Genomic DNA, 13,839 nt, shown 5'->3' with positions numbered 1-13,839 from the left:
GCCCCTTAACACCTCTCTCGCCTTGCTTAGAGCAGGCCCCAGTAGGTCTCAGCGTCTAACTAGACTTTAATAACATATTTTCACTGTATTTGTCTTTAAGACAAGTTGTTTTGTTTCTCATGTTCAGTGATCAAAGGAGTTTTCTTAAATTTTTAAAATTATTAAAATAGATTAACTGTAGAAATATGGAGAATATTGTAACAAACACCCACACACTTACCACCCAACTTTGTCAAATTCTAAGTATTTTTTCTATATTCACTGCAGATTGTTTTTTTTTAAAGAAGCCTACTTTGCAGATGTGTTTGAAACCACCTGATACTACCCCAGAGATAACTTTGCTACTAAATTCGGGATTCATCATCCTCCACACCTGTCTCTTTAGATCTCAGGTGTCATGGGTTGGGTTAATCCCACACCCTCGGTTTATGGCTCATTACGCCCCACAGACACCACATGTTTTAAATTTACTTGAATCCCTATATCCCCACATCCCACTATCTTTCAGTGCCCCCTACTGGCAACATTCTAGTATGTTCATATATATCTCACCTAGCTTTATTGAAGTATAATTGACAGGCCAGGTGTGGTGGCTCACGCCTGTAATCCTGGGAGACCGAGGCAGGAGGATTGCTTGAACTCAGGAGTTGAGGTCAGCTGAGCAAGAGCGAGACCCCTGTCTCTACTATAAATAGAAAAAATTAGCTGGGTGTGGTGGCACGCACCTGTAGTCCCAGCTACTCAGGAAGTGAAGGCAGGAAGATCGCTTGAGCCCAGGAGTTTGAGGTTGCTGTGAGCTATGATGACGTCACTGCACTCCAGCCCGGGCAACAGAGCGAGACTGTCTCAAATAAATAAATAGAAGAAAATGATTATCATTGTTTCCCCGTGCATGTATTTCCTAATTGACATACCCATTGTTGTGTTGAACACCTCAGGCTATTACTGCTTTTCTCACTCAACACTACAATTTTAAGATGCACCCACACTGCTCCAGGCACATTGAGTTCATGGCTTCTGACAGTTGCCTAGGACACCCCTGGAGAGCATTTCTTCATAGTTTACTGTGTCTTCCAAATGAGGACGCTCAGGCTACTTCCAACCCTCCCGGCCCCCACTACCACTGTAAAGAATGCTGCACTGAGCCCCCTCATGTCCTGCATGGTGCCTTGAAGACATGTATGTCTCTCTCTCAACAGAACTGCTAGGTCATGGATAGGTATGTGCTAGGTTGTTTTCCTGGGGTGAGATGATATCTTGTAGTTTTGATTTGCATTTCTCTGATGACTGATGATGTTGAGCCTTTTTTCATATCCCTGTTGGCCATTTGTGTGTCTTCTTTTGAGAAATGTCTATTCAGATCCTTTGCCCGTTTTTTAATTGGATCATTTGATTTTTTTCCTGTTGTCTCTTCACTTTGTTGATTGTTTCCGTTGCTGTGCAGAATCTCTTTAGCTTGATGTGATCCCATCTGTCCAATTTTCCTTTGGTTGCCTGTGCCTGGGGGTATTGCCCAGACCAATGTCCTGAAGCGTTTCCCCAATGTTTTCTTTTAGCAGTTTCATGTCTTAGATTTAAGTCTTTAATCCATTTTGATTTGATTTTTGTCTATGGTAAGAGATAAACATCTAGTTTCATTCTTCTGATATGGATATCCAGTTTTCCCAGCACCATTTATCGAAGAGACTGTCCTTTCCCTACCTTGTGTTCTTGGCACCTTTGTCAAAGGTAAGTTCACTATAGACGTGTAGATTTATTTCTGGGTTCTCTGTTCCATTGGTCTGTGTCTGTTTCTATGTCAGTGCCATGCAGTTTTGGTCACTTGTCAAATAGGGGTGATAATAACACATTGCTCATCAAACTGCCGGAAGGCCCGAGCTAATGCAGGTGAGGTGCTCAGCACGGCACTTGTACGGCCTGCAGCTATACCCTAAGGAGGAATGGGGTGGGGAGTCCTGTGCTCGACTGAAATGAGGGAGACATGGGAAACAGCCTTGTGTGGTCTCCTGCAAGGGGGAAGTGGGAACAAGACTGCTCATCCCCCCGAGTGTCGGGAGGCATCGCAGGGCACTCTGTCAAGGTTTGGGTCAGACCACGGTTAAGTCTTTCCTATGTGGCTTTTGTAGATGTGTGCGAGGTTGTTGGGGTGCCATGGCAGAACTGTTTCCCACAGTATCACCCCGCAGGTCGTTTGCCAATGGCAAAAAGGGAAAACAGCTTTCTGGAGGAGACAGCTGTTGGCCACCACCATTCCCAAGGATTAGACTTGGCTGTTCCTAACAGAGACAACCTGGCATCAGCAATATGGACAGGCACTAGAAGGATTCTTGCAAAAAATAGTTAACTTGCATCTCATCAAGCTTTAGAGCTAACTTCCAGGCTATAAGAACTACAAGTGGTGGAGGAAGCTAAATGACACCAGGAGGAAATGACAGGGCAAATCGGAGTAGGATACGTTCTGTAAGACAGCTCATCTGGCCTCTTAAAAATTCCATCCTTCATGGCCAGGGTGTGTGTGTGTGGAGAGCGAGCTATTATAGAATTAAAAAAATACTAGACCCCTAATAATCATGCAGAATGTGAACTTTGAATATATCCTAGTACAAAAAAGAAACTAGCTAAACAACAGTATAAAATACTTTTGGGTACAAACTGGGAAATTCAAACAGACTGGATATGCGATATTAGGGAATTATTGTTAGTTTTTCTTAAGAATGACAATAGTGTGAAGGAACAGGTCACATTTTTCAGAGATACATCCTTAAGTATTAGAGGTAAAGTGTCAAGATATTTGGAAACTACTTTCAAGTGGTTCAGCGAAAAATAATGTGTGCACACAAAGTATGACAAAATGTTAGTAATTGTTAAACCTAAGGTGGATATCAGGGCGATCACTGCACTATTTGTCCACTTTTTCTGTATGCTTGAAAATTGTTATAACAAAATGTCGAAAGGGGAAATTATACACATATTAAGAAATCCCTGCCCCCATGGAAATCACATTCCAGTAGAGGGCAATGATCAAGGATAAGTAAAACATTTGGAAAGTTAGGGGCAGGCGTGGGAGGGGGTAGTTGAAGCCGTAGGTCGCGTGGTGGGGGAGGCCTTGCTGAGTTTTAGTTGAGTGAAGGCCTGAACGTGGTGAGGGAGTGAGCGTGTGGAAAGCTGGTGGGAAAACCTTCCAGACCAAGCAAACAGCAAGTGCAAAGGACCTGAGGCTGGAGCCAGCCGGGTGTGTTGAAAAGTCTCATCTGCTCACATAGTTTCTGCCACAATGAAGAGGCCAGGGAGCAAACAGAACTGGTCGATCAGAGAGGAAACTGGGGAGCCACAGCAAATCTTTATCAAATCAAAATATTTACAAATACTTCTAGATGTGTGGACTGTCTCTGGAGGAAAATGCAGGAAACTGCTACTGGTGGCAGCTCCCAGGCAGCTGGCGTCAGGAGAGTCCTATGCCTTGACTTTTCACTGGACATCCTACTTTCTCATTTGAAATGTTCACTGTGTTGCAATGCGTGCCATAAGCTTCTCCAGTCCCTCACGGTCCCCATGCACGCACAAGTCCCCAGTTTGCAGGCCCTCGTCCTTATGGACAGCCATTTCAGGAGATCCCTCCCTAAGGCCGTCTCCCTCAACAAACGAATCACCTCTGCTCAGCAGTCTGTCACACAGCCATTTAAGAAGTCTTGAGAACACACCAACTCAGCCACGAGATGGTGCTTCAGCTGGTCATGCTCTCAGTCCCCTGCTGACAAGTTTGGCGGGAGATATTCTGGACTGTTATTGTGTGGCACTTCCTTTGGGGACATCCTAAAAGAACAGTTCTTAATCTGGCATTCTTAAAGTGACTTCCAACCATCATCATGATCAACATGAAGTTTGTAATTTCTCCCAGAACACAGGAAGAAATTACACATGGGGCAGGAGATTGCTTTTTAGGCATTAAGAATTTATTGTTAATTTCTCAGGTGTAATAACGGTAGTGCAATTATGTATGAAAAAGTCTGTATCTGTAAGAGATATATAGTTACATATTTTTGGATAAAATACAATCTCCCGGATTTGCTTTAAAATTATCTGTGGGGGAGAGTGGTAGTTAGAGATGAAATGGATTAGTTCTCTGTTGATAATTGTTGAAGCTAGGTGGGGGGTACATAGGAGTTGTTAATTATACTGTTTACATATGGCTCAAAAATTACACGTAAGTGAAAAACAACACAGATGCTAAGGGCAAGAAACAGATCAATTTTAGCGCATGTAGAGACTTGAGGCTATTCCGCGTAATCACCGACTCTACTGACTGGCACAGAGGAGGTGGTCAAAGTTCAATAAAATTAAATAAGCAAAAACAAAACAGAAAAGATAATCACTCCGAGCCCCGTTTTTGGTTAAGGTACTGATTCCACCCCAGCTTCTCACCCAGCTGTCCAGCTCTTTTACATACACACTGTCTTACACTTTTCCAACGAGTTTTTATTAGTAGTTAAGTCGTGATTCAGGCTCATGGGGGGATCACCATGTACTCAAGTCTCCCTTTGCTACCCTGGGAGAAGGACAGAGGTGGGGTGCAGCCAGTTCAGATCTTCCCAGGAAACGTGCCTTCTGCCCGGCGGTCGTCCCAGGCTGAGACCTGTGGACAGACAGACAGCGTTACTCCCCTCTCTATGGGGTAACCGGATGGATTTGTCTTTCTCGCTTTGCCAACCTGTCCAGTTGACAAATAACCACAGGTACCTGCCGTGTGTCTACCACTATTCGAGGAGCCAGGAAATCAGCAGTGACTCAAAAAGACAAAAATCACCGTCACGAATGAGCTGACATACTGGCGAGGACAGTATTGGGCAGAAAAATCCCAGGCTCACTGCAGAGAGCTTCAAGAGTACAGCTGTGCCCTGCTTCAGGAACCCCAGAGTCAACCTATGCCGTCTGTCAGAACGGGAGAAAGATGGAATTCTAAGCAGCTGTGAAAAAATGTGACTGATCTATATATAGTCAAGTGCAAAAAGGTGCCAAACGATACAAGTCTCGATTCCACTGTTGATCACACGTGTGCACAGTGTGAGAAATGAAGGGATGCCGGGTGCGGTGGTTCACGCCTGTAATCCTAGCACTTTGGGAGGCCAAAGTGGGAAGATTGCTTGAGGGCAGGAGTTCAAGACCAGCCTGAGCAAGAGTGTGACCTCATCTCTAAAAAAACTAGAAAAATTAGCCAGGCCTGGTGGCACACGCCTGTAGTCCTAGTTACTTGGAGGCTGAGGCAGAATTGCTTGAACCCAGGAGTTCGAGGTTGTAGTGAGTTATGATGACGTCACTGCTCTCTAGCCTGGGTGACAGGGCAAAACCCTGCCTTAAAAAAAAAAAAAAAGGCGGGGGGAGGCCCCGCATGAAATTAACACTGCCCAAAATAACACTCTGCTCTTTGGGGACCTTCTTACAGCGGTTACAAGTATGTATATTTTTATACACACACACACTCAACATTTACATGCCATATATTAGAAATAGTAGATAAAAGCATGGACAATGGAGACTGCGTCTGAACCCCCCACCCTGTCACTTCCTAGCTGTGTGACCTCAGACAAGTTACTCAAACTTTCTGGGCCTCAGTTTACAGTTCTGTAAAATGAGGACACTGACAATAACACCTACTTCGTATGGTTGCTTTAGCACATCTGACTTGATGTGACAGTGAGTGCCACCCTGTAGATGTCTGTTTCATTTACATCCAGCCCCCATACCATAAATACTTTGTGCCGTTTGAAAAAAACATACAAATTGAGTCATACTATATAAATTGTCCTACAACTTGCTTTTTCCCAAATGTCTTGATGAGTTCTTTCTGTATTCTGTCACGCAGATCAACACATTTTCCATAAAGGCTATCAAGATCAATTTATCATAATTTTCTTAACTTGGGTTGTTTCTGAATGTTCCCCGTTATAAACAGCTCTGCAGTGGGTATCCTTGGGCATGAGGAGTTTTGTAGGATGCCCTGATGTGGGATTGCCAGGTCAAAGGAATGTAATTTTTTTCATTTTGAAAGAGCATGCCAAATTTGACCTCAAAAGTGACTGGACCAATTTTTACAGGCAGTGGCCCATGCCTGTAATCCCAGCACTTTGGGAGGCCAAGGCAGGAGGATCACTTGAGGTGAGGAATTTGAGACCAGCCTGAGCAAGAGTGAGACCCCATCTCTAAAAAAAATAGAAAAATTAGCCAGGCAAGGTGGCATGTGCCTGTAGTCCCAGCTACTCAGGAGGCTGAGGCAGGAGGATCTCTTGAGCACAGGAGTTTGAGGTTACAGTGAGCTAAGATCACACCACTGCACTCTGGCCAGGGGCGAAAGAGGGAGACTCTGTATACCCCCCCCAAAAAAAAGGCTCCTAGACATGCTAAATTAAAGCAAGTCACAGAACAGAATACACAGTATAAAACATTCTTACACCGAAAGTTCCACACGCTTATGTATGATAAATTTATACAGAGAAAAATGCAATCAGTTAACAGCAATTGTCTCAGGGGAAGGGACCGGGGAGCACAGAGGGCTTCCACTTTCTATTTTACTGTACAGTTCCCATTTGTTTAGTTTTTGTAAATAAGCACTATTACTTTCACAACAGTATCGTATTTTGATTCTAAGACATATGGTTTTTCGTTCTAGTATCTCTGAAATTAACGTGCTTATTCCATTTATTGTCAACAATTTTTAAAAATATTCAAACATCTCTCAATATGTCTTACTGATTTGATGAAATAGGGTAACGCTAAAGAAAAATCCTTTATTAAAAAAAGGAGGCACAGCCAAGAATATTAAACACTGACAAATGGTCCGACCCCATTGGGGTTGTAGGACTACCTTACTGCGCCCTTGTCGTTTAAAGGTGCCGGTTGAAGTAGGCAGGGGTGAAACGACGTGTCTGAGATCTGCTTTAGAATACTTCAGCAAAGGAAAGAAGCAAAAGAAAAGGGATACGTGAAGAAAACATGGAAAAATCTTAGTAACTACTCAGTGTGGGTGATGGATGTATTTGGGGTTGCTGAATTATTCTCTACTTTTATGTGTACTTGAAAATGTTCAGAATAAAAAGGGACAGGATTGCACAGGACTGTGAGCCCCACAGGGACAGGGACCAGGCACCGAGTATGTATCTGTAGAGTCCGTGAGATGACCCTGGTCACCCGAGCTGAGAGCCCTGCCCGGCTGCGAGGTGTCGGTGGAAGGAGGGTGAAAGGAATTCTAGGAAGGAGAAAAGGCCTGAACCCACGGACGGCGGGATGCCTTGTTCTCCCTCCCTCAGAGATGAGCTCCCGCCGCACTCCCCTCTGCTGAGACCCCGTCCCAGCATCCCAAGGGCCCCAGTGGAGCGCATACCCAGGATATGGGGCAGAGGGACTTGTACACACGCCGGTACCATTCACACACAGAGACATCGCCCCCTTTAGCGGTCATCGCCTTCTCGCAGCGGTGGAAGTCTGTAAACAAAGGGGTTCACGGTCAGCCCAGACCCATGGCTGGAACACATTTTTGATCAAAACTCAGTGAGAAACACTTCTGACTTCATGTTCAGTTATATATACACATATATTAATATATACACACACAGGAAACCAAAGTTTACAAGCGTCCTAACAAGGACTAACATACCTCACTAAATGGATTTTGCAACCCCCTAGAAAACTGCTGTTCAACTGGAAAATTCTGGGATCAGGACTTATGGGGAAACATAAGGGGCACGTGTGGGGATCACGGAAATCCAGAAACAGGGGAAGGGAGGATGGTCTCGATGCTAAGATGCTGAGTCCTAAAGAGGAAGGCAAGAAGGGGATAATCTGGTTTTTAAAAGTACACAATGAAGGCCAGGCATGGTAGCTCACGCCTGTAACCCTAGCACTCTGGGAAGCTGATCTGGGAGGATCACTTGAGCTCAAGAGTTTGAGACCAGCCTGAGCAAGAGTGAGACCCCGTCTCTACTAAAAATAGCAAAATTAGCCAGGCGTGCTGGAGGGCCTATAGTCACAGCTGCTCAGAAGGCTAAGGCAGGAGGATTGCTTGAACCCAACCATTTGAGGTTGCTGTGAGCTACAATGACATCACTGCACTCTAGCCCCAAGCGACAGAGTGAGATCCTGTCTCAGAAAAACAAAAGTACACAATTAAAAAAAAATTGCTGGCCGGGCACGGCGGCTCACGCCTGTAATCCTAGCTCTCTGGGAGGCTGAGGCGGGCGGATTGTTTGAGCTCAGGAGTTCGAAACCAGCCTGAGCAAGAGCGAGACCCCGTCTCTACTAAAAATTAGAAAGAAACTAATTAGACAACTAAAAATATATAGAAAAAATTAGCCGGGCATGGTGGTGCATGCCTGTAGTCCCAGCTCTCGGGAGGCTGAGGCAGAAGGATCACTTGAGCCCAAGAGTTTGAGGTTGCTGTGAGCTAGGCTGACACCACGGCACTCTAGCCCAGGCAACACAGTGAGACTCTGTCTCAAAAAAAAAAAAAAAAAAAAAAAATTGCTTCAGGTATTCCACTCCTGAGCACATTCCTTAGAATGCCAAAAGCATGCACATGGACATAAAATTACATTTATAAGAATACTTATAGCGGCATCATTCTTAAGAACCCCAAATGGAAATCACACGAGTGTCCGTGAATAAATTGTGGAAAACTGCACAGCAATGAAAACGAGCAAACTACCTGCCACAGCATACGTGAATCTCAAAAACTGTTGAATGCAGAAATCCAAACACAAAAGAACACATACAGTATTTATGAAGTTCACACAAAGAGGCAAACTTAAACTCGGTGGGGTAAAAATGTGATCACCCTAAGTCGGTGGGGTCACATCTCTAGTGGAGACAGCAGGGTGCTGTGTTCAAGACAGGGCACGAAGCAGGCAGGAGAGAGCGGAGCGCTGGCAATATCTATTTTTCTGTATGAGTTATGGCCGCACACAGGGCTCAATTTAGAATTACTTATTGAGTTGTACATATTTTATGTACCTCTTTTATGTCTGTTATACATTACACACATACATCTTTTAAAAAAAATCATTGTAGGAACCAAAGTTTGTGACCCTGGCCTAGACCCGAACACAGGTGGTGATGAGGGGCATGGGCCACCAGAGGTGTGAGGTCCAGAATAAAAGGTAGGAGGCTGGGATGGATGGGTCCCCAAGGAGGAGGCAAAGGTGAGTGTTTTGAGGGGTGGGAGCAGGGGAGGGTGCACATTCCCCCATCACCGTGCACTGCTTACCTAGGTAGTTCTGCCAGCAGTTCCTGGTCTGGTTCTGGTTGGGGAAGCGGCTGTCAAAAGGGGCAGTCTTGTAGTTCTTGATTTTGGTCTTGATGTCTTCTGCCATGGTGCTGACTCCTGAAGGCAAAAGGAGTGGGTGTTGGCAGGGGTTCTGGGGAGCCTGAGAACGGGGATGTCAGATCAGCCAGGCCCAATGAGGGAGGCCCAGACATAGCAGAAAGTGCTGGGTGTGAACAAACTACTGTGTCCTCACTCTTAACACACACGCAGAGATGAGGGGCAGGGCCAACCCATACATCTGAGTGTGGACATCACAGCAGGGCTGGGGGCAACCTCCTTAATTGCCTGGTCCCAAAATAATACCAGCAAACATGCACTGAGTGCTTACTACATGCCAAGGTGCTGGGCTACATACACATTTCGCTCCTACAGCCACTCTAAAACTATTACTATCCCCATTGCACAGACAAGGAAGGGACAGGGTGTCATAAGTGACTTCCCAAGGTCATCCAGCATACAAATGGTGGGCTGCCTCAATTACTGGCATAACGTACATTGCAAAGGTTCTAAATCTTTTTGGTGCCACAAACTCCTCAGGGGGCTGATGAATCCCATAAACCTCTTTGTCAGAATATGTTTAAATGCATTAAAAAACTGCGTGCGATCGCAAAGAAAATTAGTTATATCTAGCTGAGGTTTATTAAGTAACAATTTTGAAGTAATCATGAATGGATAGGGTACTTTGTGACATTTGCAACTATAATATGATGTAAGAATATGCGTGATTTTGATTGCTAACAAAGTCACAGTTGCTAATACTACTGACGTGGTTGTCTCCATTTCTAACTGCAAGAAATGCTACCTTTCAATTAGAGGTTAGTAAAAATATGGATTTAAGTATTAATACTATCGAGTATTAATACCATTCAAGTATTAATACTATCACTCCTTGAATTCTATCAGCTCTGCAGACCCAGGCTTAAAAGCCTTTAATAAAACGTCTCTGAAAAGGTGACACATAGTAAGCGCCTGTATTCCGGAGAATCCAAGGAATCGTGAGGCTATACGGAGGAGCGCAGGCCAGTGTCAAATTCAAGGGGTCCCAGGTGATCGTGGGGGTCTGAGGCACTAGAATAATCTTTGGGAGGGGGCAGGGAGAAGTGGGGAGTGGGAACGTAAAGCACCAGTTGCTGGGACACAGATGCAGTCCGAAGAGCAGTTATGGGCGAGATTCTGATCCCATATCTGAGGGTGAGGGTGGATCGGAGATGACGCTGCCGCCCCTCCATAGTCGGAGAGAGGATGGACTAGCACCAGGGAGCTAGGCTGCGGCCCAGGCAAGCCGCGGGAGGCCATGCCTGTGGACTGGTGATTAAGAACACTGTACCCTAAACTACCGGGTCCATATTCTGGCCGCGGTGCTGCCTCGGTTAAGTCGCTTAGTTATCTCCGAGCTTCAGTTTCCTCACTGTCAAACGGGGATAATCACAGGTCCTACCTCATAGGGCTGGTGGGAGAGCTAAATGAGTACAATATACTTATAATATAAGTTGTCTGGAATGTTTTCTGGCATTAAGGAAGAACTATATAGTCGCCAGCTATTTCTACTAACAGAACAGGGCCCCAGGGCCCAGGGCGGCCCGACGCCGCCGGCCGGAAGCCTCATCCCGTTCTTGGGGACGACAGGGTTCCACAGCCCGCTAGGCTAGGGTCCCAGGTTCCAGAGCCCTCCACACTCACCTACAGACACCCCAGCTGCACCTCGTAGCTCAATGTGACCCTCGGCAAAGACGCCAGCGTCGGACAGGAAGCGGAATTAAGGCCGGCCGGAAGCGGAGAGAGGCGGGGCATAGTGAGTCTTCCGCGCGGCTAGAGAGCCCACGAGGAGGAGGTCCGCGAAGCTATTCGGGTCACGCCCATCAAAAGAACTCCGACCTTCTATTGGGCTGAATGCTTGTTCATCATCACTCCCGGCCCAATCGTGAGCTGGCGCGGCACTTCCAATGACTCTGACAGGGGCTCAGGACGCCTGTGGTGACAGCTTCTCGTCCCCTCCGTATCTTTACCTGGGGTAAGAGTTATAGATCCTGGGACTGGCTGAAGGGTGGGCGTGGGGAAAATGTTCCGGCGAAAGCACTTTTATTCATGCAAGAAATATTTATTGAGCTTTTATTCTGTGTCAGGCTCTTCTACAAGGGCTGAGAATACATCGCTGCACAAAACACAAAAATTCCCACTCTCATAATTATTATGGGGTCAATTGTTAGGGGACTGAAAACAAACCAATCTCGCCCCGGGTGTCACTCGTCACGATAGGAGGAATGCTCAGACTCCACCTCCCTGCTCATTACCATCTTTCTCCAAAACCTGGAAGGCACAAAGGAACAAAGTTTTGAGTGGCCGAGGGCTCAAAAACCAAAGTCTTGCGTCACAGGGAGGTGGAGTTAGGAGTTCAAGCTTGGGTCTGTGAAGGATCTGGCAGAAATTGTTCCATCTGGGAAAATGACAATTCTGTCGTTCTGGTCACAGAATTGTCCTTGACTCCTACCTTTCTCTCACACGCCATAGCCGATCTATTAAGAAATCCTGTTGGTTCTGCTTTAAAAATATATCCAGAATCTTCCTCTGCCACATCTGCATCAAGCCACCATCGCTTTCCGCCTGGACTATTGCAGTAGTCCATTCCCAGGCCTTCTAGCTTCCCAGTGCCCTCTATGCCCACTCAGCCAGAGGGACACTTGTAAATACCCCAGTAAGATCACATCCCTTCCTCGGCCCAGAACTCTTTCCTGGCTTCTGGTCTGACTCTTATACTCTGTTTTTATCCTTTTCTTTTTTTTTGCTGCATTCTATTGGTTAGAAATGACGATTCTAGTCTAAAGCCAAAATCCGTACAAATGACTTACACAATTTGGCCCCGTTTATACCTTCATCTCCTATCCCTCTCCTCCTCGCTCCCACTGCTCCAGCCATGCTGACTCCCTAGCAGTTCCTTAAACACACAGGCTGGCTCCCACTAAGGGGCTTTGTGCTTGCTGTTCCCTTAGCTGGGAATGCTCTTCCTGTAGATAGCTCCCTCTCTCGCCTCCTTCAGATCTTTGCTCAGATGTCACCTTCTGGGTGAGTCCCTCTTTGACCAAATATTTAAAATTCACGTTTTGTCAGTCTCTATCCCCCGTCCCTACTTTATTTCTCCATAGCATTTACTTCTCACATACTATATCCATTCATTTAAATTATGTTTACCTCTTTTTGTCTCCCTCAATAGAAGAGAAGCATCATAAAGGAATCATTGTTTCATTCACCATTGAATCTAAAACAGTGCCTGGCCCATAGGAGGTGCTCTGTAAACGTTTGTTGAATGAATGAATTTCTTGTGTAAATGAAGAGGGGCATCTGGGGACTAGGAGAGGGAGCTGTAAGAGAGAACTGCTTTCCTCCCCCTTCTCAGTTTGGCCTCCAAAGCCTCCCACATACTGTATTGGGTGCAGTGTCCAGGTCTAACCGGGCCAGAAGCTTCTTCTTACACATTCTGTGTTCATCAACATTGTAATTATTTATGGAATTACCTGTTTACATGCCTACATTCTTCCCCTTCGATGAGACCCTCCTAAAATCCAAATCCCTTCCCAGCTTAAACCCCTCGATGGCTCCCTAGTGCCCTGGGGACAAAGCCCAGGTTCCTCACCATGACCCACAGATCCTTTGTGAACTGGCCCATGTTCCCGCCCCAGCTACACCGATATTTTTGGACAGTGCTGTGTGATCTTCCACCTTCACGCCTTTGCTCTTGCTGTTCTTTCTGCCTGAAACATTCTTTGCCTACCTAACTTCTTAAATCAATTGCCTCCTTCTGCAGAAAGTTCTATGTCCTCCAGCTTGGAGTAAGGAGACAGAGTAGGGGGTGTTGAGGGGCAAGGACTAGGTTTAATGCCTTGACCATCCATCCCTAGCAATGGGAGGGCACAGGGTAAGACCTTTCCGGAGTCTAAGTCTGCTCTTCAAGGGGGACACAGCAGATAAACTTTCGTGACTGGATCTGATTCCTTTAAAAGTCCTGACACAGGGCGGGCGCACCATAGACCTTACGGACACTAGGTTAGATTTCTCTGTATGTCCCATCACAGGGTGGGCACACAGCGGGCTCCTTAAGGGTCTGGTCATTGCCCAGCACTGGAGGTGGGTAGCTCGTTACCCCAAAACTAACCACTGAATTGAGAGGTCCACAAAGACTATATGGAGGGAGCAAAGCGGAGTAGTGACGCCTAGGCACCTAAGGGGCAGGGACCCAGGAAACTGGCAGCGAGGGGACGGGACTTAGGGAATCTCCGAGCTCCAGAGAGGAGGGGCCTGTGTCCCTCGTTCCTGGGTCCTTGGGGAGGAGAAGACTAAGACACTGGCAGTTTTCTAGGGACTAAGGGGAGAAGACCCAGGCTCCTGAATTATGTGAGAGGAAAGAGATGAGGGTCCAGACGCCTGGGTCTCCGAGGTGGGAGGCCAACTCCTAAATGTGGGGGTCCACACTTAGGCTCCCTAGCGAGGTCTAGTCAGTGTCCGTGGGAAGGATGCAGACAAGCACGCGCGAC

The 13,839-nt window shown here is 46.3% G+C and overlaps 1 protein-coding gene across 1 annotated transcript; it reads right to left on the bottom strand.

Annotated features, from left to right (window-relative positions):
• Positions 1 to 4,455: 4,455 nt before the first annotated feature.
• LOC105816235 (cytochrome c oxidase subunit 6B1) lies at positions 4,456 to 11,122 on the bottom strand. Its single transcript, XM_012651595.1, has 4 exons — positions 10,994 to 11,122; positions 9,254 to 9,370; positions 7,376 to 7,476; positions 4,456 to 4,633 (listed from the first exon to the last, which is right to left on the bottom strand). The coding sequence occupies exons 2-4, from the start codon at positions 9,357 to 9,359 to the stop codon at positions 4,580 to 4,582; spliced, it is 261 nt and encodes an 86-aa protein (XP_012507049.1). The 5' UTR covers positions 9,360 to 9,370; positions 10,994 to 11,122; the 3' UTR covers positions 4,456 to 4,579.
• Positions 11,123 to 13,839: the final 2,717 nt, after the last annotated feature.

This window comes from Propithecus coquereli, unplaced genomic scaffold (assembly GCF_000956105.1).
Source record: "Propithecus coquereli isolate 6110/MARCELLA unplaced genomic scaffold, Pcoq_1.0 Scaffold358, whole genome shotgun sequence".
Classification (NCBI taxonomy): domain Eukaryota; kingdom Metazoa; phylum Chordata; class Mammalia; order Primates; family Indriidae; genus Propithecus; species Propithecus coquereli.
This window is presented reverse-complemented; position numbering and strand designations above follow the sequence as displayed.